A 23,194-nucleotide genomic window follows, 5' to 3' on the forward strand; every position below is an offset into this window, starting at 1 on the left:
TCTCATTTTTTTATGCAAACAGAACGGAGTTCAGACGACAGCTGCCTTAACTACAATCAAATCAGATCACATTGCGTCATGGTGGAGGTTTCCAAAAGCAAAAACGGAACCGATAGTTGTTGCAAACGCGTCGCTTATTTTTGCATAAAATAATAATAAAATAAAAGGCACCGCTGGGATTCGAACCCAGGATCTCCTGTTTACTAGACAGGCGCTTTAACCATCTAAGCCACGGCGCCGCCCGTTGCCGGGTTGCGTCGCCCACTCTCTTATGTCTCTAACTCGCCCCCCCACCTACCCCACATCCTGCCCCTTCGTGTGTTACTAAACGATGTAATCGGTAGCATCAGATAACGCTCAGGAGCCGTTGCGAGGATTACGCCGCGCGATGTCTTGTTTCGGCGCTCGCGTTTGAAGCGCGCTTGCCCAGCACGTGGCGCAGTTTGGGAGAGTTGGGAACATCGAGTGGGGTTGGTGGTAGTGGTAGTGGTGGGGGGGAGGTTGTCTTAGTCAGTCAGTCATGTACATGACCCGCCCGGATACCTCGGCCGTTGGCCTTTGTGTTCACGGCTAGTATTGTTTACCGCTTTAAGAGAGGTCGCGGTTGTCGCCGGGGTGGGTTTGTAACGTCGAGGGTGTTTTTTTTTTAATGGCGACGGCGTCGAGGTGACGACGAGGTCTCGACATGGAGCTCTCCGACGAAGGTGAGGACCACCTTCAGCGGCGCCTCGCAACATCTTACGGTCGTTCACGGGCATCAACGGCACCTTGGCGCGCCCTGAAAGGGGTTCGACTCCACCCCTGCACGTTTATTGTAAAGTAAAACAAACAAACTATCGTTGGAGGCGCCTCTTAAAATTAACGCGCTTCGTGCGAGCGAGTTGGCCCCCACCCCGCCCCCTGAGGCCTCCACGGGCCCTGTCGAGACCCCCGGTCTCGGCTTCGTGGCTCAACCGGCTTCGATCGCCTTTCCCCGGCGGACAATCTAGGAAAGTGTCGCTCTCTACATTTGCGGCCTTGTTTTGTTTAAGTGTGTGTTTTTTTAGTGTTACGAACGGCTGAGCGTATTATTATTTATACGACGGTTGTTTAGTTTGTGAGTTGTTCTTGTTGTGCTGTGGCGGATAATTGTCAATACGTTTGGTTCGTGTTTAAGTTAAACGTCAAAGTATTTCACGGTGGGATGTTTCACACCGTCTCCGGTATTGTAATCGACGTGTTATTTTGACATTTTTAAATGTATCAGTGCAAACCGACAAATCCTAGGTAAACACAAGGAGTGGGATGGAAACGCGTCCCAGAATACCAACATACGGGAGATGGAGCCGTTAAATGGGTGTCCAGGTGGCCGTGGACGGATTGTGGGGAGGCCCTCATACAGCAGTGATGGCAGTGTGAACGTTCCCCACTGCGTTATTCCGACGCTTAACATTACATTTGAACAAAGATTGCAGAACTAACGTAATTATGCTCGCAGACGTCAACCGTTGGACCAACGTTTACAACCACATTTCAGTTTCATTTATTTGGTGGTAGAGCCCTGTGAGCCATTCGGCTCTTGAATCGGGTGCAACCGCAACAAACAAAAAACATGAACAAGAAAACATCTTAAAGTGAATATGTGACTATGGGCAAACAAAAAAATCCAAGAAAAGACAACAAAATATTGCAGAAAAAGCACCGTACACCAACGCTGTGTGCAAAAATCCCAGTGGGATGCAAGTCAAACAATAATCACAAGACAATGTAGATTAAGGGCATCAGTCTAACTCCGTACTACAACAAACAGACATGGCCAAACCAAAAAACTTTTCGAAATCACCAAAATAAAGCCATAAAAGCAATGTAACAGTGATCATAGGAACTGTGACCGATTTTTCACAATAAACGACATAAACAACATGTACCACTAAACCCTGCAGCCATAGCTGGCTGCATGTTTCACTCCACAACAGCAGGAGCATCAGTCGGAGTGTCAACAAATGTCAACGTGCGTAGGCTCGCGAGCGATGGCGTGGACTTGATGAGGCCTCAATGCAGCATGAGATGGACAACACGGCTATAAATGATGATGAAAGTATTGCCAATTCAAGTGGTACTCAAACAAGTGAAATGTCTGGCGTGTGCCCATAGACTGGAGAATATTGACACCCAATGCCTTGCAGCGTGGGAGTCCGAGTTAGTTTGAATTGCGTCATTTATCATTTAGATGAAAGGCGGAGTTCGAACAAGTCGGAACATTTGGTGGTATTGGCTTGACAATATCTACATTGCATAAGGGGTTGGAGCCTATTGTTGTAAGTAATGTCCCAACAATACAACAGGACCTGTACTTGCCATTGCCACAGATCTGAAAGAAACTGGCATTTGTAAAACACAATTGAGATGAAATGGCATTGCTTCCATATTTGTGATATTGAAACACATTCCACGAAAGTACACTTGATCACTGCTGTGAAAAGTCACAATAACGTTAACCATTTGGCATAATGCTGTTTCTAACCCCATCTGTAATCATAACACACATCTAAACTTCAAGGAGTCATTTTACTAATTAAACCGGAACCATTGTTCTGTGTAGACAGTAGTGGATAACAATGCAATTGTAGTGCCTAACTCCTCTTATCTCGTACAAAAAAAGTTAAAATAAAGTTACCAAACTGTCCAATTCATTGCGGATGTACAGTAAAGCGAAATCAAGCCGAGGATGTAGTTGCAACAGCAATGCACACCCTCTACACAGATTTCACAAGGCGTGCAACAATATAGTTTGTGTAAGGTCAACAGTGGTTCTATAGAGAGACGTCCCACCAGATGATCGCCTCTCCCCATTTGAGCATGGAAACACTTTTAACCAGCCAAATAAAAGCTGCTTAGGCGTGCAATAGCTGTGTACACAGACGACATGACTCAGCCAATGCATCCTCACCTTGCCAGAGGAGTCCACTGACGCAACTGTGCAGATCTACCAGTACCCGTGTAAGCCTCTGATGAATCATAGACCAGAATAATGTCAAGCTGGCGTGTGGGTGTGCCTGTAAGTGTACTCCCACAATACAGTGGTAACGAAAGTGTGCATATAATAATTCATCTGCCAAAATAACTTTTTTCCACTTGCATTGCATGTCATGTATGTAAAGCTCATTTATCTGTGATAAAAGCAATGTATGCAAATTGTACGCACAATTTTACTTCAGGTTGATGGCACAAATGAGACAACATTCAACAGAACAAATTGGCCACAACGAACACAAAATAACGCTTCCGATTAAAATCTGGCGCGATATATGACTTCAATGGAATTGTTAAATATCTAACGGTAAGCACACGTGGGACTTCACAAGCATGCTATCAGAACTCTTAGGGATGTATACATTGGCATGCAGACTACACTGGAAGGGTCTGGCATATGTACTTTTAAGTGGTAACGATATGTGAGTCGTACAACATCATGGAGATGGAACGATGAAATGAGCTCGCGTGCAGGTGTCGAGTATACAGTATTACTATATACGGCAGGATCGTGGGAGATGGCGGAGGCTTGCGGAAGCCTTCCAACCAGCAGTGGATTAGCCGTGGCTGATGACAATGACATCATGGGGGAAACCCTCAGGGTCTTGCAAGCCCCTGCATAGAGGCTCGACGTGACCGCCAGCATCATAAGGCTCAAAGATTGGCCTTTTGGCATGTCATGCTCATGAAGTTGATTCTCATCAGGGTCTGGACAATAAACCACAGGTCGGTTAGCTGATCGGCACAGTGGCCCCGCTGACTGAGCACACGCCTCTGTGCACCAAAACTGTAGGGCATTGTACATTCTTACATTAAACCACTTAATGGGAATTTAACAACTTAACAATTCGGTTGCGTGTTCTGCAGGAGGGGACTTTGGAACGCTTACAAACAACGCGATAGACCGTCGAGTTCACCTCGGGACGGATTTGTGAAACTGTGCCGTTCTTTGTGTGACATGCCACGCGCAGGATTTATGAAACTGCACGACATTAAACTTTTAAGTCACGGCAAGCGTTTTGCATCATTTGAATGGGTTTTTGGTTAAGATTGTGATTGTTATGATGCTGTGTTTGAGATCACACCTGCGATGAAATACTCTTAAATGTTACATAATTGTTTCAACTTCAGTGTTTTCTTACTTTCATTACAATATAGTTGTCTCTATATGACCTCAAAGTCACCCAAAGCTCAAATAATCATAGGGTGGTTCTTTTCTCCGTTGAAAACCCAGAACCAGTGATGGAAATTCCACTTTGCTGTGGCAGGGGTCAGCCTGTATGTTTAAAGTCACTGGAGTTATCCCCACACAAAGCGGGTGCCCCATTATGTTGACTGTGGAGGGATGATGGGTGGAGTTGACCTCCATTTGACGTTTGAACTCGCGACCTTTCGATTTTGTGTTGATGTGCGTGTCCAGCAGTGTCAACCAACCATTGTAGCTTTAAAATACAATAGCACGGCATCTATCACTAATTTGAACATGAAAGGGGTATCCAAAATAAGTTTCACTTAATTCATATGTTACGTCAGTGCAATCGGTATTTCAGCTGTTTTTTTTACTTAAAAATATTTTACCCGAATAATCCCTTCAGATGAAACATCTCGTTTTCAAGGGTGTCTTAGGGTGTTGATTGTCACGTAACATAGCGAACACGTGACGACACGTACACAAGCCGTTTACATATGTTGTAACTTGTTCAGTCTACATTTTTACAATGAACATCACATCCAGTCAAACACATACATAAATACATACATAATTAAGTGGTTCACATAGAATGTGCTCGAGCTGGAACAGTTGTGCGTGTTGTGGAAGTGTGTTTTAATTGCAGTACTAAAATATTAACTATATAAACCAAAAAACTATTGAGATAAATAGATGTTTTTCAGAAGCGACCTGGCCACAATTGATGGCTCAACTAAGTGGCTTATCACGTGGACATTTATAGAAATCAAATACTCTAAACACACGTTGATTCTAAATGTGGAGGGAAAACCGGAGGACCCGGAGAAAAAAAACTACGCGACCACGGGGAGAACATGCAAACTCCAAATATATATCTATGTCAGGGTCGGGATCATACCCACAACCTCCTGTATAGCAGGCGAGGTAGTTAACATCTCTCCACCGTGGTACTCTATGTTGAGACTGGCTTAGTGCGTGTGGAAGATTGTTCCCCGTTAAAGCAGCTTTGTTTCTGAATGATAGAGTGTCTGTTGTTCTGTACAGTATAAAACACATGGCTCTTCCAGGCACTGCATTTTCTCTCACATGCAGTTATTCTGAATAATACAATGGGCCAAACATCCCAAACAGTGACCTTTCAAATAAATAGTCTTGGCACGCAATACTTTGAATTTGGTATTTACAGTATAGAGAATATAGAGTCTACAACAGCGGTCCCCAACCTTTTTGGCACCAGGTACCGGTTTCGTGGAAGGCATTTTTTTCACGGACGGACGGGGGTCATCATTGGATCTTTACCCCTTTTCAAAGAAGCTCTCCAGCGACGTTTGTTTTTTACTCATTGTGGCTACTAGGGGTTAGAGCTTGTGGGCTTATCAAAACTGTGACTGAGACAAGTGCGCAGTGTGGGAAAGAGGCGCGGACGGAAGTGGCAAATGTATCGATGGACGGGCCACGCGCGGACTCACCGCTCACCTCCTGCTGCACGGCCCGGTTCCTAACAGGCCGCGGACCGGTACCGGTCCGCGGCCCGGGGGTTGGGAACTCCAGTTCTACAGCATGCAGTGTGGAGTACAGGATTGCTCGCCATGTTTAGTGCTTAACTCACATTGTCAAGGTGCAAGTTCAGGCCTGTTTGGGGTGGAAACTCAGCCCATCATCATTCCTCTGAGGATGATAAAAAGAGTCCACATTTGTGAAAACTCAAAGTCTTTCTGAGCCCAGTAATGCCAATGTGGAAATTGTACTACTGTCTCGAGGCCACAAAAGGAGGAGCAGCAGGGAGACACACTTCAACATACAGTAGACCCATACTCTTAAGTTTTTTCGGTAAAGTCACGTAGGTAAAAAATAAATAATCATCAGGTGTATCAAGTGAGGAAAAATCCAAGAGCTTGCCTCTTGGATTTTTCCTCACTTGATACAGTAAATTTAGCTGTGACGGTCCCACCTGATGACGGAGACTTGTGTTGCCTCCGAAACGTCGTGATTTATTATTTTATTTCTATAATTTGTATTATTTATTTTTTACCTATGTGACTTTACCGAAAAAACCTAAGAGTATGAATCCTTGCAGCCACAAAAGCTTCAAATCTAGAATTAATACAGTAGTCCCTCGGTTAACTTTTTTAATCCGCTCCACGAAAACTGCTGTTAACCCAAATAACTGTTAATCGAATATAGGAATTATATGAGTCTGCAATGGAGCTGTTTCCACTGCCAAAACAGAAAACATAACGTTAACAAAGCCAGTCGAGGTCTGAACGCTCATAAATGGACACTGCTGTTTGGCTGAGGGCCTGGCTCAGCCCCACTTACGAGCGCTCGAATTGGCCGAAATTAGCGCACGTGTGCAGAACGTGAACATGCAGTTAGTCAGAATGTAAACATTAGTCGAAACTATGGGGTCCTATGGGAGGCGAAACATCAACCGAGAAAAAGTGTTAACCGATGTCACTTAACCGAGGGACTCGTGTAATGTATTTTAGAAACACGTTTTGACAGACTTTGAGATGTATTGACACCCGACGAGAGAGAACGTGTTTAACGAGGCTACCTAATTGTGGGATGGAGCACTATTCAAGTGGGCTAAGTGGTGCCGTAATGCTCGGCAAGTTGACATCCGCATTGTAGATTTGGATTAGAGTATTTGGCTGCTATAAATTTCCACGCGATAAGCCACTTTGTCGCTTCTGAAAAAGAACTAATAGCCCAGTGGGCTTTATCTGGTAAAATAAAAAGAGTAAAGTTTTCGTTTATTCATTTGCTTACCTTTCCTATACTTTTCACTCCTATCGTATTTGTTGTTGCAACTTTCTGACTGGTGGACAGCTGTGGAAAAGAGCTTCATAACTCATCGGATTTTTCCAGGATGAATCAACATTTTGATGACCGGTGGCTGTGTTGTTTGCGACAGATATCTGCCGGGTGTGCCGGTCAGAGGGGACTGTGGACAAGCCGCTCTTTCATCCTTGCGTGTGCACGGGCAGCATCAAGTTCATCCACCAGGACTGGTGAGCTGCCTTTGGTGTTGGGGAGTTTTTACCGAGCGTGGTGGGGGGGATGAGCAGATGTGTGGGCCGAGGTTCTGTGCGATCGCGTGGTCAAGCTATGGGAACGTTTTGTACTGGAGAACTTATCCCGAGTGACTGAATAGAAGCAGCCTCGGGCCAATTCACTTGGAACGCACCCGGATCTTGTGGGATCTTGTGGGACCTTTTATGCTAAGCTGGGTTGAGTGGATACTCCTTGGATGTATGTACGTTGAACTTCTTTCGCACCGTACGTAGCCAACCGTGCTAATCGGCGGTGCGTGGAAGGACAACAAACTAAACACAAAAAGCAGTAGTATGAGTAACCGCCATGCACAGCAGGTTGTTGTGGGCATCTGTGGGTCTGCGTGGTGGGCAGCAGAGGGCAGAGCAGCAATATCTAGTGTTGTCCTGTATTTCTATGCTCCCACATCTACGCTTCCCACCTTTACCAACCCGCACTAATTAGCATGATGCAGTGTGGTCACATAACTTTCACGACCTGCACGCGGTAGGTGGGAGGCCTATTTCTGGTCTCCAAAAAATGTACACTTGACACAGAGAGTTACTGTTGCAGCCTGCAACAGTAACTCTGTGTGCTGCACAAACATTTGCACCTGACTCTGTTGTTATTAAAGCCATGTCGACCTCATGAGAGCTCATGTGTGCCTCTGTGTCTCCACGCTCGGCACACAACAATCTGCAAAGCTAAAGGGACGATCTCTGTCTTTATTGTTTGTGTGTGGGGAGGGGAAGTGAAATGGTTAACGCACTGCGCTACTGACACCGTGACGTGAGTTCGGTTCCCGCTCACGGCCAACATCGGTGACGAATAACCATTCCTGGGTCTCCCCTAAGTCGAAGCTTAGCTGGTGCAGTGTGTGCATTTGAGCAGGGGCGAAAAAAATCCGGGCATAGTTTAGGCCACACCACCCCCTCATACGCCGTTCCGGCCTACATAGGTGGTCGCTAACAGCACTTGACCTATCATTTTGTTCAAGGCTACATGGGTGATCTTTGTCTTTCTCCGTCTTCGTGTGGTTGCAGCCTGTTACAATGGCTCAAGCACAGCAGGAAGGAGTACTGCGAACTGTGCAAGCACCGCTTCACGTTCACGCCAAGTAAGCGAGCCTCTGGACAATCGATACGTTTCACACGTTAGTCCGTGGGTGATTATCCACCTTACGACAACGCATCAATGAATCGAATTCAAATAGATTGTTCCCGTTACGAGACGTTTTTGCGTGTGTCCCGCGTTGGTGCAGTTTACTCTCCGGACATGCCGCCGCGCTTGCCAGTCGGCGACGTGGTGGCGGGCCTGCTGGCCAGTGTGGGCACGGCGCTGCGGTTCTGGTTCCACTACACGCTGGTCGCCTTCGCGTGGCTCGGGGTCGTGCCGCTCACCGCCTGTACGAACGCACGCATGCACGCACGCGCCGCCATGCTCGGTCGCACAACTCGCGGCACAAGCCTACGCAGCGACTGCGAGAACAAACGCTCGCAACAACTGTGTAGAGGTGCACACCTTTTGTCAATCCACAGTTGGATGAGGGACTTCCCCGTGCCGTGCAGGTAATGGGGGTTAATGAGACATGCTTCACCACACAGGTCAGCGCTGGGTAGACAAAAACAGCCAAGCGTGGAGCCGACCACACCACCCCTTCGTACGCCATGCCAGCCTTCATAGGTGTTCGCATGCAACACTAGCCCCAACAGTCTACGTGGGCCATACATGTTGTGAGGTTATGTGAACATACTTCACCACGCTGGCCAGTACGTACGTTTGTTGAACTTCTTTTGCACCGTACGTAGCCAGTCGTGCTAATCGGAGGTGCGGGGGGATGGACAACAAACCCAACACAATAAGCAGTTGTAAAGAATGCATTTTCGATCTAGATTTGAAAGTGCATGGCCCCAGTGGCTTCCTGATATCGGAAGTAAGAGCAGCCGCAGAAGGCATCTGAAAGCGTGCGTCTTTGTTCAATGGTTAGCGCAAATTGGTGAGGGTGTGGTGCACAGACATAGGTGCATAGAACCACACAGTACGACAATGGATTTTCTACACCGCCCTCTGCTGCCACCACCCAACCCTGCAGCCCTATGACAATCTGGTTTTGCATGGCGGGCCCTCATGCATGGTGTGTGGTGGTCACCCATCCAAGCACTGTCCAGGTTCAAACCTGATCTTATAATAATTTATATAGCGCCTTATGTAAGGCGCTTTACACAGAATTAACAATGGTACATATGAATGTAATGGTGGAGATTAGGTGTATGAAATAGATGAGAGTGACGCAATGGGGGCAAACCTGTGATGCGTGAAATCGGTGAAAGCGAAATTGATTACAGTAAATTATGATGAATGGTTTAAATGAATGGGGAATGAGTGAGAGCCACATGAGAATACGGACAGGGAAAAATTAACCCGTAAAAACAAAGTTTTTCACTATAAATCCTTTATATGCGTGGCGGCTAGAGTCCTCTCGTCCTCTGGCTTGAGATGGCTGCCACCTATAGGTCAGATGATTGCCTGGCACCATTAAGCAATTGGTAATTAAATAAAATTATTTTTTTCCTAAAAGTGTAAAATTTTGGAAAAAAAAATTTCACGAAAATAAATTGTCACGCACAACGAGTCTGTGTGCAAAATGTCAGCTCGATTGGATCACGGGAAGTGGGTTAAAAAACGACCGAAAGATTTGCACGGTCGTAAGCGCGCAAGCAAGAAAGCAAGTGAACTTAATATAAAGGATTTAAAAAGTAACCCTATCCAGGCTTAGGTGGGCGTTCTGTCAATACCAACAAGGTCTCCAACATGGGTGTAGTGTTTTACAGACCTTATCCTTCCCCCGCACCTTTGGCGACGTGTGGTGCAAATGAAGTTCAATGTACGTACACACAAGACAATAGCAGTGGGATTTAAGAGAGAAATTTAATGCAAAACAATGACAAGCTACTAAACTAGCCCCACAGCAAACGTGCAATCCAGCTTCCTCCCACGTGCACACTACTACATGCACAATACAACACGATACTACACAAGCAGTCTTCAAAACATCTCCTGTGCAAACCTCCTGGAATAATCTTCATGCTTCGTGTGTATGTGTGTGTCTTTGTCTCTGTCAGGAGTGGTCGTGTAGCGGTTATCGCGCTGCACTACAAGCCCGGCGACGCGAGTTTGATTCCCGCTCACAGCCAACACCAGTGACTATTATCTGAACTGGTCCTGGACCTCCCATAGGTCGACTCAGCCTCAAATTAATACCTGGTGTGGTGTGTAAACATCGCCATTGGGGAGACATGCGGCCGGGCGTGGTGCTGGCCACCCTCCCCCTCGTGTGCCGTGCCGGCCTTCATAGCTGCTCGCTAACAGCACTTGCCCCAACATTCCATTAAGGCTACACGGGGGATCTTTGTCTCGGTGTGTCTGCAGGTCGGATATACAAGTGCCTCTTCACGGGCTGCGTGAGCTCGCTGCTCACCCTTCCCATGGACATGTTGTCAACGTGAGTGTAGCCGTGGTTCATCACTTCATCACCATTCGCAAAACAATGACCACGTAGGCAAATTGCCACCTGGTTGCCATGGAAAAAACACACTTTGCAGTGCATTTTATCACGTGTGCCACCTTGTGTGGACAAGAGGCACAAACTTACTCAACTCCGGAAGGCGTTTTGCGAAGTCCTCTTCCGGCGGTCATTCTGTGACTCAATTTATTTACCCGGGAGATGAAATAATCCCGTTGAGACACGTGAAACGTAATTGCCTCTTTTGCAATACCTTCCCCCCCCCCTTCCCGTCGTTCACCGATGTTTTCCCGCCCCTGCAGGGAGAACATCCTGGTGGACTGTCTGCAGGGCTGCCTGGTGGTCACGTGCACGCTCTGCGCCTTCATCAGCCTCGTGTGGCTGCGTGAGCAGATAATGCACGGTGGCGCGCCTCCCTGGCTCGAGCAGAACCACCTCGCCGCCCGTGCCGCGCAGCACCCGCAGCAGCAGCCGCAGCAGCCGCAGCAGCCTGACGGACAACAGGTTGAGTGCGCTAGCCGTCGCCCGCAGCACCCAGGGCCAATGATAATTAGATCTGCAGCAACATTGGACACAGAATGATAAATTTTAGTGTTTAACTCTGTTGCTGAGCACAGGCCCAAAGAGACCCAACATGTTAAGCAGCCAGCAAGAAAAGCATGGTCAAAGTTGTGATGGATAACAGTTCACACACGATTCTTGAATTGAGCAAGTTTATTGGAAGAGCTTTGGGGGGGGGGGGAAAGGCGATGGGAGGGAATTCCAAAGTGGGGCAGTGCGAGGGGAAAAAACAGGAAGAGAGGCGTTGTAACCACTTGCATTGTGGTGGTCGAACACATTATTATTGCAATTATAATTGTAATGAAAAATATAAAAACTAAAACTTTATTTTACCAGGTAAGGCCCATTGAGATATATAGCTCTTTTTGTAGAGAAGCGACCTGGCCACAAATGATAGCTCAACGAAGTGGCTAATCACGTGGAAATGTATAGCAGCCAAACACTCTACATGCACGTTGATGTTAAATGTGGAGGGAAAAGCCTGTGGACCCGGAGAAAAATCCACACGACCACGGGGAGAACATGCGCACACTCCAAATATACAGGCGTCGGGGTCGGGATAGAACGCACGACCTGCTGCATACCAGGCGAGGTCGTTAACATCTCGCCACCGTGGCAACCGATTAATAACCAATGGCACAATTCCAGTCGTGATCGATGAATTAAGATGTGCCCACCCAATCGGTGCGAGAGCCACGACGGGCACGGCGCGCTCGCCTTCCACGCCCCGCGAGTGCCATCACTCACGCTGTCCTCTCTCGCCAGCTCGACCCCGAGCCTCCGGACGAGGCCCGGGTCGCCCAGGCTCTGCCGGCCGATGCCGAGGACGAGGAGGACGAGGACAACGTGGACGAAGGGGATGAGGAGGAAGAGCAAGCGGGCGACAACGCCAATAACGATGCGCAGGGTGGGTGGCCACCTTCCCAATTTTTGGGTGACCTTTGAGCTCGTTGTTGACCTGGGAAGGTGACGGCACCGAGTATGCGCGTCAGTGATGGTCATGTCGCCATTGGATTTTCCTTGTGTGCTGCACAGAAGACATGAACTGGAACGCCCTGGAGTGGGATCGAGCGGCCGAAGAGCTGACCTGGGAACGGGTAAGGTGCAGTTCTCTAGAGAGAGGATATTTTGAATTCTTTGTCGTTGCTGGCTAGAGGTGGGTGTACCCACACTTTCGCCTTCCACATGGGACCTGCCATTAAACTACCGAGGTGTACCGATTATTACTGCTGGGCGGACGGCGTTGTCGGTTGGGGGGGGGGGTTAATAAACTTGTTTCAACTGCTTCAGATGAATGAATGAAGGCATTAATTAATTCAGCAGCCAGTAAGATCCCACAAGTGAAAATTCGCAAGAAATTAGATCTGTTAAAATAACAAATGAGTAACGGTCCCTGCATCAAGTAAAACCACCACGTGTCCTTTTTGAGAGAGTGAATGTCACTCTGTTACCACTCGCTTAAATATGGAATATTGAAACATGTATCCGCGTGATTAAAATAAGTACAAATTTTATGAAAAATCATCTGTGGCCATCCTTTTGATAGATTAGTCATAGGAATGTGTAAATTCCGCTGCTGGCTCGGGGCCACTGATGGAGACGAGTGCTGTCTTGTCATTGGGTTTTGGAGTTTGAAATTCCTTGCAAAAAAGTGCTACGCCAGGTGATCATGTGAATCGTGACTAAGATGACGTGATATTAAGTCGGCTGAATCATTGCTGATGACGTCGAGGAGCATAAGCCATCACGCAAACTCCGGTCATCCTCACAGCGGCTTTTGGCTAACCATCAAACAAAGACAAGTCACTGCATCGCGTGCTTTCAGATGCACACTTCTGTGGCCGTCTGGAACAATCTTTAAAACGTAGGCTTTCGCGACCAATATTATTCATAATCAACGTTTTTGGGTTTAGATCGCGTTATTTATAAATGTGTCATAACCCTCCACCACCCGACACGGCCAATCAGTAAAAAAGTGTCACGTTGACAAAAGACAAATAGTTCACTGCTTTAGCCCACCGGTGTGTTGAAGCGTGAAACCACGATGATGCTGGATGCAATTACCAGCGAAACGTCGTACTACTCAAATTGTAAATGTTGTGGTTTCACGCTTCAGCACACCGGTGGGCTAAAGCAGTGAACTATTTGTCTTTTGTCAACGTGACACTTTTTTACTGATTGGCCGTGTCGGGTGGTGGAGGGTTACGACACATTTATAAATAACGCAATCTAAACTCAAAAACGTTGATTATGGAACACTCTTCCTTCCGATATTAGGAAGCCACTGGGAGAGATGCACTTATAAATCACCTACATTGACAAACTCATCTCTTTAGAATTGCTTGTTGTGTTTAGTTGTTCTCCCCCCGCACCTCCGATTAGCACGGTTCACTACGTACGGTGCGAAAGAATTCAGCGTACATACATCCAAGGAGTATCCACTCAACCCAGCTTAGCATAAAAGATCCTAAAAGATCCCACAAGATCCGGGTGCGTTCCAAGTGAATTGGCCCGAGGCTGCTCCTATTCAGTTCAACATACATACATGTGTAAGGAATTTGAGATGAGTGTTTTATTGTAGTTTGCTCAGCGGTGGAGCGAGCAGATCTCAATCAAAATTTTGTGAGTTCAAATCCTGGTCCAGGGCCGGTTGACTCGGCCCATTATCCCTCCGTGGTTGATAAAATTAGTATGCACTTTGTGGGGAAGTCAAGAGTGGTTGCCACATGGGTAGATTTACCCTTGCCATAGGAATATGAAATTGTCAACACTGCACCAGGGTCTTGCACAGGAAACGAGCATCGTCTCAATGCTCATTTGAGCAGGAAATCGCTGTGACTCGTTTGTTTGTTTTCTTTTATCTGCAGATTCTGGGGCTTGATGGGTCACTCATATTCCTGGTAAGACCGACTCGCTCGTCCTCATGTTGGGAAAGATTCCCACCACGTCATTATAAACACAAAGTTCATCCTCTCCTGTGTCGGTGACCAAACAGCAGTGACTCTCCCCCTGGGCTCTCACCCGTGCTTTGAGTGGTGGTTCAGCTTCGTCAGGTTTTAATTCACAGGCCCTGTTAACTTGAACCTTGTTCCTCTCTTTGTATTCGCAGGAGCACGTGTTTTGGGTGGTGTCGCTCAACACTCTGTTTATTCTGGTCTTCGGTGAGTGCAGCGCTTGCGAACAGGTTCCCTGTAGAAATGTGTTTGCCGACCGTGCTATCCGAAATTTACATAGATGTTTAAAATATGTGAATTTTAAAATGAAGTTATCATAATATAACTGACAAAGATGCAATTAAAAGGCAACGACCATTTGTATGAGTATTAACTATTTTCCCCAAAATACAGTAAGCCTAAATGGCAAAGTTTTGTTTAATTAATAAAATAAACGATGATGAGTGTGTACCAGTGTAAATGTAAATACTTTATTTATGCAATCTTGTGGAAGTGGTGATTTGTGGTTAAAACACCAAACTTTCAATTGTAAAGTTAAAAGTTCTAATCCAGGTCGAGAGTTGACTCGGCTCAACATCTTTCTACTTCGATGAAATCCGAAAGAAGTTCCACATATGAACAGTACCAGCTTTTTGGCAAAGCTGCAGGGATGTCTTACATTGCACCCTACCATAGTAACGTGGATTTTCCACCACCGGTTTGTTATGCAATGGTGATTAGCGTCGCCCTACGCTTGTTTGAGAAGATTCTTGGCATTGAGTTTTGTTGGCCTATACATTAATGTAAGTGTCGTATATGTGTGTATATGAACGAAATCTAATGTGTGCTTTGGTTGTTGTTAACAGCATTCTGTCCTTACCACATTGGCCATTTTTCCGTGATCGGCCTGGGATTTAAAGACTTTGTAAGTCACCTCAGTGTTCATTAACATTCATTCATTTCTCTGTAAACTTTTAAAATAAACCCATCCGAGATGGTGAATTGGGCGTTGTGATCAGGCATGTAATGATTCGGTCATTACAATCGATTCCTACATTCACAATACATACATGCTTAGAATTGTGATGGCAAACATATGTATGGTTTTTTTGCTGTTTATGCACCATTTTTGCAAATGTAATATTTTGGCCGATTGAATAATTAAGACAGTACTTATGAGGCAGAAAACACCAATACAAATGAGACGGAAAATCAAGGCAAGACTCGATTCTTTAAATTGAGTCGCCACTCTAAAAAATTACAATTGCAACCTTTTGGGAGGACGGGCGGTGAATTCGAGGCCTAAATTGAATGCATCAGTGTAGTGACGTCACTAGAGCAGGCCGTGACTGCCGCACAACTTGTAAGGCTGTTTTTCTTACTATCAATGCTTGAAACTAAACTGACAACTTAACTTTATTTTGTTTACCCAGTCATGCCCACTGAGCTTTTTAGCTCTTTTTCAGAAGGGACCTGGCTTAAAATGATAGCTCAACGAAGTGGCTTATCGTGTCGACATTTATAGCAGCCAAATACTCTAAACACGTGATGTTGATTCTAAATGTGGAGGGGCAAAACCGGAGGACCCGGAGAAAAAACCACACGACCACGGGGAGAACACGCAAACTCCAAATATACAGCAGGCGTCAGGGTCGGGATCGAACCCACGACCTCCGGTATACCAGGCGAGGTGGTTAACATCTTTGCACCGTGGCACAACTCATGTTAGACAGCCCGAAATGCACAGCCCAAGGGTGCGTTTGCTTGTGCATCACTCCGGACAAAAGGAACCCTGGTCTGATTGGCACGACGGAAATGTGCTTTGCCGGCAGGTGGAGGCGTCGCACTTTGAGGGCCTCATCACCACCATCGTGGGCTACGTGCTGCTGGCGTTCACCCTCATTCTCTGCCACGTATCCTCGCTCAGCCGCCGCTGGCTCTCTCGTAGCAGCAAGTGCCGTGTCTGTCAATGTCTGCGTCGTTTGTGTGTGTCGTCTTTAGGTTTTCATTAGCACGGTACCAATAACCTTTTTCTGTTGTCAAACTTGGGCGTCCTTGGTTAAAGCTGTGGTCTTCACTTTACGCGCAAAGGATACTGGCTCATTAACCAGCTTTGGTAACAACTCTAGATTTGTATTACATGTTGTGTCCCCATAAGGCAGTGTTCTTCATTGCAAAGCCCGCAGACAACAGGCAGCCCCTGGGTGGCCTTTAGTGCGCCCCCTAACGTGCAGCCCCCAACAATACACAAATGGTGAAAACATCCCCCATTATTATCGAGCTGCTGTCAAACGCCCAATGGTTTCAAATATGTGGCGGCCCTCACACTGACTGATGTCTTATCGGCGAAAGTGCCCCCCCCCCCTCTGAACATGAGCGAAGAACACTGCCATAAAGCAAGCGTTCCTTACAGTGATGTAGCATAATTTGTATGGGCCCTGGTGCAAGAAATTAGAGGGGGGCGGGGGGGTCCTTATCCAATGACCCCCACCCCCTCTCGTCATAGCCTGACACTTAGATCCCAGCCAGACGGCTCATCGGTCGAGCCGAGCGGCACGCGGTTGGAAGGTTGCGACTTCAAATCCTACATTGGTGGTTCACTCGGCCTCTCGTGCCCTCCAGAGACTATAAAATGGGAACCAACTGTGTGGGGAAGTCAATATTAGTTATTCTTAGGTTTTTTCGGTAAAGTCACGTAGGTAAAAAATTAAAATTAATAAAAGTAAAATAAAATAAATATCACGACGTTTCGGAGGCAACACAAGCTTCCGTCTTCAAGACTTCAGGACGGAAGCTTGTGTTGCCTCCGAAACGTCGTGATATTTATTTTATTTTTTATTTTACTTTTATTAATTTAAATTTTTTACCTACGTGACTTTACCGAAAAAACCTAAGAATATGAATCCTTGCAGTCACGAAAGCTTCAAATCTACAATCAATATTATTAGTCCTCAAGATAGACCCCACCGTCACCATAGGAATGTGGAATTCCAATTGCCGGCTCAGGGCTGTCACCAAGAGATGAGCACTGCCTCGATGCTCGTTTTGAGCAGGAAATCACTTTTGAGGGCCTTCCGGCTCGTGAAGCGTGGTGCAGTTGCGCCACCTGCACGCTCGCTAGTTGCACCACTGGTTCCTGACACCGACGCACCTTTTGCCCGTGCATGCCCGCCCCGCTCGTTCGCCCACCCGCTCCCTCACTTCGCTACCCTTTTCCCTGACGGCGCCTCCAGGGCCTGGCGTCGCTCGTGCGGTTCCAGCGCTCGCGCCGACTGCTCGGCGTCTGCTACATCGTCGTGAAGGTGGCAGCGCCAGCGCACGCACGAGCGCACAACGACGATTCGCTCCCTCCACGACTCTACGAATTGTCCCAAATTGCATTGGGCCAATCGGATCCTTTTTGCTGACCCTTTTTGAACACGGTGGATGTCTGGTGATATGAATGTCGCATCTATAGATGGGCCCTTTTTGTTTGTTGACACTGCAGGTGTCTCTTCTGGTGGTGATGGAGATTGGAGCGTTCCCTCTCGTTTGCGGATGGTGGCTTGACATCTGCTCTTTGGTACGAGGCCACGTGACCTGATCCCATTCTGATCACCACCACACTCCCACCTCCACACTTCACACTCCTACCCCCTGCCTCCCATCTCGAAACGCCTACCCCTTCCCACACGCTAACCTCGCGTCCGACCCCAGAAGAGCAATTCTGTAATTGATGAGAAACTTATGAATCCTTCACTGGGCAGGGATTAAGGTGAGGTCAGGAGGGGCGGTCGTATTGACTCACGTCAGACGCATTGAACACACCATTAGCCCCGACTCTAGCACGGCTTAAACTTAACTAGAAACTACGTTTTTTTTACGAGGTAAGGCCCACTGAGCTGTATAGCTCTTTTTCAGAAGCTACCTGACCACAAATGATAGCTCAGCGATGTGGCTTATCACGTGGAAAGTTACAGCATTAGCCAAATTCTCTAAAACACATGATTCTAAATGTGGAGGAAAAAAACGGAATACTGTACTCGGAAAAAAAATTCACATACCCACAGAGAGAGAGAGACACGCAAAGTCAAAATATACAGGCGTCAGGGTTGGGATCGAACCCACGACCTCCTGCATACCAGACGAGGTAGTTAACATCTCATAGCCACCTTGTCTTGACTCCACAGCGAGATTGAAAAGCCAGCGGAGCACGGCTCGGTTTCAGCTCTGCTCGGTAATATGCCGTCGGAAAACTATCCATGCCTGGCTGGCCCCTTGCTGGCTCGGCTCAGATGTGCAAGTGGAGATTTCAGGGTATTACAAGCTTGGTCTAGGGGTACGGGTCTGACACATTGATTATAAACAATGCGGTTACCAAGAGTAACCAGCGAGCACGAACACATTACGTGACGCGCGCGAGTGGCCGTTGAAAATGTTTTATTCGCTTGCAGTTACTTAGCAAGTTAGGATACCTCACAAAATGGACAATTGGTTGCAATATTGATGTTGATTAGTCATACTATTATTTCTCAGAACCATGTTGGGTCAGGCATGGGGGTACTCGGTTGAAACAATTCAAGGGATACAGTCGCCACAAAAGTTTTAGAAACACTCAGTTAGCGTGCCGTGTAAATGAGGCGTTGGAGCAGGGGCTCCCAAGGCCTGAGGCCTGACACTTCGAGATGTCTTGCCAACAATATCTGGCACTGCAAGCATTGTAGGTGCACTAATCAGGCACGAAGTCTGGAATATCTTTGACCTGGAAACATCATACTTTAAATTTTAACTCGGTGGGTCATCTGTGTGTGACATCACGGTGCTCTAACCCTGTGACGCCACAACTTTGTCCCAGAGTCGGACCACGCTCTCTCATGCCTCGTTTCCACTTGCGCGTCCGGGCCGTGCTCGGGCTCTGCCAGCACGGCTTTACCATGTGCTCATCGCATCGCGTGTACAGTGCTGTCAGCCTTGTGACTGCATCTGATCAATACCTGTGTGTCGATAGTTCAGTGTTAATGTGCCATTTTATTGAGGGACTCCTGCTGTGTGTTATCTTGGTGTGGTCTGGGACTATTTTGCTGGTTTTGCTTCATTGCCAAATCTTGATAAATCGGACTTATATTGAAGTATTTAATACTTATTTATACTTCGTGACTTGCTACTAATTTTCTATATTTTTCACTTCTATCGTGTGTTTTTGTATTGTTTGCCGCTGTAGCTTACTGACCCGCCCCACACTGGACATTGTTTGAAAATAGCTTCATAGCTCATCGGATTCCTCTTGCAGTCTTAAATGAAGATTCTGATTCCGATCTCCCGCCACTGTGCGCCTTTTCAGGAGATGTTCGACGCCACCATGAAGGATCGCGAGGCCAGCTTCCAGTCTGCGCCCGGAACCACGATGTTCCTGCACTGGCTCGTCGGCATGGTCTACGTCTTCTACTTCGCCTCGTTCGTCTTGCTGCTGCGAGAGGTGCGGGGAGGAGGCGGTTGCGGGGGACTCGTGAGTTTAGAGGGAAGGGAGGGCCCTGCCACAGTATTTTATGTATGTATGTTGAACTTATTTTGCGCCGTACGTGGCCAACCATGCTAATCGGAGGTGTGGTGGGATGGGGGATGAGCGACGGCTGTGTTGGGACCATAGCGGTACGTGGAGGAATGTTTGCACCAGTTTGTGAAATGTTTGATCTCAATTTTGTCAAATTTCACTCATCTGTCAATCCACTGCTAGGTGAAGGCCTCGCCACGCCGTGTTGGTTGTGGGGGTTGTTTGACCATATTTCACCACAGTTGGTCAGTTTTGGACGCTGAAGCAGGGAAGGTGTCCCATGGCGACAGTGCGGATGCGGTGGACGGTCGTTCGGTGGACCTCGTGACGTCACCAAGTCGGCTGCGCCCTGTGACCCCCCCGCCCCCTCCGTCGTTGCGTCCCTCTCACCGCCCGCCTCTCGCAGGTGCTGCGGCCGGGCGTGCTGTGGTTCCTGCGCAACATCAACGACCCGGACTTCAATCCCGTGCAGGAGATGATCCACCTGCCGCTCTTCCGGCACGCTCGCCGCTTCCTGCTGTCCACGGTCAGTGGCACCTGCGTCGGCAGCGCGGTGGCGTAGCGTGGTTGGCTCTGGCCCTGGTGCAACAAAATCAAATGGGGCCACCTGCCTAATGAGGGCGCCCCGGTGGTGCGATGTTAACTACTTCCTCGCCTCGTATTCAGCAGGTCGTTTGTTCGATTCCGACCCTGACGCCTGCTGTATATTTGAAGTCTGCATGTCCCTCTCCCCGTGGTCGCATTAATTTTTCTCAATGTGCGTTTAAGAGTATTTGGCTGCTGTATATTTCCACGTGATAAGCCACTAATTTGTGGCCAGGTCGCTTCTGAAAAAGAGCTATGTTGCTCAGTGGGCCTTACGTGGTCAAAGAAAAATAGTTTATAGTTTTTATTCCATCCTCCCCCCCTCCACCGCTTACTTCATCGTGAACCCCGATGCAGTTGCAACACCTGCGCACTCACTCGCTCGCTACAAAACCGAGACGGTGTTATGCGAACGCCAGGGTGCAGCGGTGGCCGCACAGGAGTTGTGGGATCACGACGGCGCGACTTGCCGCGGGATTGTCACGGGACCGCACGTGTCAGCTCGTGTGTATGTGTGTCTCTCTCTCTCTCGTGTGCTGCTCCCACACTTAGGTTGTGTTCGGCTCCATCGTCGTGCTTATGCTGTGGCTGCCCATCCGCATCATAAAGGGGACCCTGCCGAGCTTCCTGCCCTACAACGTCACCCTGTACAGGTAACGCCGGGAAAGTACGCGTAAACCGCACCTCCGATTGGCACGGTTTTGGCTATGTACGGTGCGAAAGAAGTTCAACGTACATACGTGCGTGACAAGTTAATTTGATGGGTGCCGCGACGGTGCGAGGGAAAGACTGAAGATGACAAAGCGAGTCGTTGTGAAATGCAGACAAGAGTTGGTCTCGTATAAAGCAGCCGCTTCATCAAATCCTCATAGCCACCTTCCAGATTAGTTTGTTGTATTTGCTCGTGTGTGTGTTTGTTTGTGGTTTGTGTAAAGTTGTGGTTACTGTGTGTGCATGTTTGTGTGTGCTCGTGTGAGGCAGTCGCAACAACGGAGGGCAGAGGAGTGACGCTTACAACGCCGGGCGGCTAAAACGCAGAAATTGGCACAGTGGGGAGCACAGGTGGTGCATCTTCAAGTCATCTCAGTCGGTCAACCCATGGCACCTGGGTCTGTTCAGTGACCTGCCAGCGAGCCTTCGACACTTCACGTGGCCTCAAAGTGCACCTAGCATGGCACAAGCGCCGCGGTGACGTCGCCACCACTTAGTGGTGAATGGCGGTTGTTGTGCCCGTGTATTTATACGTGTGTATGTGGTTCACGTGCGTGCGTGTGCGTGCATGTGCAGTGACGCCCCTGTGAGCGAGCTGTCACTGGAGCTACTGCTGCTGCAGGTGGTGCTGCCGGCGCTGCTGGAGCAGGGCCACACGCGGCACTGGCTCAAGGGGCTTCTCCGAGCGTGGACGCGCACCGCCGCATACTTGCTGTGAGTGTACACGGCACACAGCACGCACTCAGTACACACAGCACACACATTGCACTGCCCAGCGCACACGGTACAGAGCACACACATTACACGCAGCACACATTGCACTGCCCAGCACACACGGTACAGAGCACACACATTACACGCAGCACACATTGCACTGCCCAGCACACACGGTACAGAGCACACACATTACACGCAGCACACATTGCACTGCACAGCACACAACACACACGTTGCACTGCACACGGCACATACAGAGTGCACGCAGTACACACAGCACACACAGCGCACTGCACAGCACACACGGTACACAGAACGCACTCAGTACACACAGCACACACATTGCACTGCACAACACACATGGTACAGAGTACACGCAGTATACAGAGCACACACATTGCGCACTGCACAGCACACACCGTAGTGCACAGCGCACACAGAGCTGCAAAGGAGTGTTTGTCACGTGGCGTTCAAATTAAATTTGTTAATTCTCCCCCTTCTTCCCTTTTATGTTCATTATCTTCTCCCTTACCTTCCCCCCCCATATAAACTTTCGCTTCTCTGCTAGGGGCTCCCCACCTGGGTAGGGGAGGGAGCCCAATCCGCCCCTCTTCAACAAGCCCGGCTGTGTCGATCTCGGGCTTTTGCTTGCGAGATTTATGCCCCCGCCCTCCTCCCCCTTCTGCTTCTGTGATCGGTGCTACGTACCGGGCTCGCGTCGAGTTGAAATAAAAGCAAATTGACTCCGCTTGCCTCCAATACCCACAGGGACCTTCACTCCTACCTCCTGGGAGACCAGGACGAGGAGAACGAAAACAACGCCGAGAACGCGCGCGAGGAGGAGGAGGAGGACGATGACGACGGGGAGGAGGAGGACGACGATGACGACGACGATGAAGACGACGACGAGGAGGAGGTGGCGGAGGAGGAGGAGCTGCTGCCGCCCCTCCTTGCTGCCGGGCGCAATGGGATCGCCGTCCCCATAGTGGAGGGGCTGCACGCGGCGCACCAGGCCATGCTGCAGCAGGGCGGCCCGACCGAGTTCCAGCCGTACACGCGGCCCCTGCACTTCCCCCTGCGTGTGCGTTTGCCGCTGCTCTGCGCTTGTGACAGCGCTGCGCTGGTTGTAACCCTGCGGTGGACCGGCAGCGGGGTCACTGCACGGGGACACTCTCGTTAATCCGCAAGCCCTTGGCCTGAAATAAACTGGCTCATTAAACTAAGCTATTTTATTTTAGAGGTTAATGCCCACCCCGCGATTATTCTTTCAGAGGCGATCTGGCCACTCGCTCACCCAGCCAATAATTCTCGCAACCGCTCACTCGCTCACTCGCCCAACCAATCGTCCAACCGCTCATTCAGAGGAGTAGAGAAAACATTGTTAAACTTAAAACTAA

At 48.4% G+C, this 23,194-nt stretch overlaps 1 protein-coding gene and 1 non-coding gene across 4 annotated transcripts in view; one reads left to right on the forward strand and one right to left on the reverse strand.

Moving 5' to 3' along the window:
- Positions 1 to 165: 165 nt before the first annotated feature.
- On the reverse strand, positions 166 to 239 carry TRNAT-AGU (transfer RNA threonine (anticodon AGU)). The gene has a single exon. It is a non-coding gene; the product is annotated as a tRNA-Thr (tRNA).
- Positions 240 to 259: 20 nt separating this feature from the next.
- MARCHF6 (membrane associated ring-CH-type finger 6) overlaps positions 260 to 23,194 on the forward strand; it is a 33,817-nt gene continuing 10,882 nt past the window's right edge. Inside the window, exons 1-20 of one of the 3 annotated variants that reach the window (XM_078879683.1) lie at positions 260 to 704; positions 7,119 to 7,215; positions 8,281 to 8,354; positions 8,499 to 8,642; positions 10,667 to 10,739; positions 11,063 to 11,264; positions 12,087 to 12,228; positions 12,360 to 12,418; positions 14,189 to 14,221; positions 14,431 to 14,482; positions 15,121 to 15,179; positions 16,087 to 16,167; positions 17,488 to 17,556; positions 17,742 to 17,816; positions 19,575 to 19,709; positions 20,191 to 20,310; positions 20,922 to 21,022; positions 21,351 to 21,431; positions 21,657 to 21,794; positions 22,566 to 22,878. In XM_078879683.1, the coding sequence (XP_078735809.1) occupies positions 686 to 704; positions 7,119 to 7,215; positions 8,281 to 8,354; positions 8,499 to 8,642; positions 10,667 to 10,739; positions 11,063 to 11,264; positions 12,087 to 12,228; positions 12,360 to 12,418; positions 14,189 to 14,221; positions 14,431 to 14,482; positions 15,121 to 15,179; positions 16,087 to 16,167; positions 17,488 to 17,556; positions 17,742 to 17,816; positions 19,575 to 19,709; positions 20,191 to 20,310; positions 20,922 to 21,022; positions 21,351 to 21,431; positions 21,657 to 21,794; positions 22,566 to 22,878 (2,067 nt within the window). In that variant the 5' untranslated portion in view covers positions 260 to 685. Of the gene's footprint in view, positions 705 to 7,118; positions 7,216 to 8,280; positions 8,355 to 8,498; positions 8,643 to 10,666; positions 10,740 to 11,062; positions 11,265 to 12,086; positions 12,229 to 12,356; positions 12,419 to 14,188; positions 14,222 to 14,430; positions 14,483 to 15,120; positions 15,180 to 16,086; positions 16,168 to 17,487; positions 17,557 to 17,741; positions 17,817 to 19,574; positions 19,710 to 20,190; positions 20,311 to 20,921; positions 21,023 to 21,350; positions 21,432 to 21,656; positions 21,795 to 22,565; positions 22,879 to 23,194 lie in introns of all 3 variants that reach the window. The other 2 variants (XM_078879682.1, XM_078879684.1) reach the window with 2 other exon arrangements.

Source organism: Lampetra fluviatilis, chromosome 54 (genome assembly GCF_964198595.1).
Source record: "Lampetra fluviatilis chromosome 54, kcLamFluv1.1, whole genome shotgun sequence".
Classification (NCBI taxonomy): Eukaryota; Metazoa; Chordata; class Hyperoartia; order Petromyzontiformes; family Petromyzontidae; genus Lampetra; species Lampetra fluviatilis.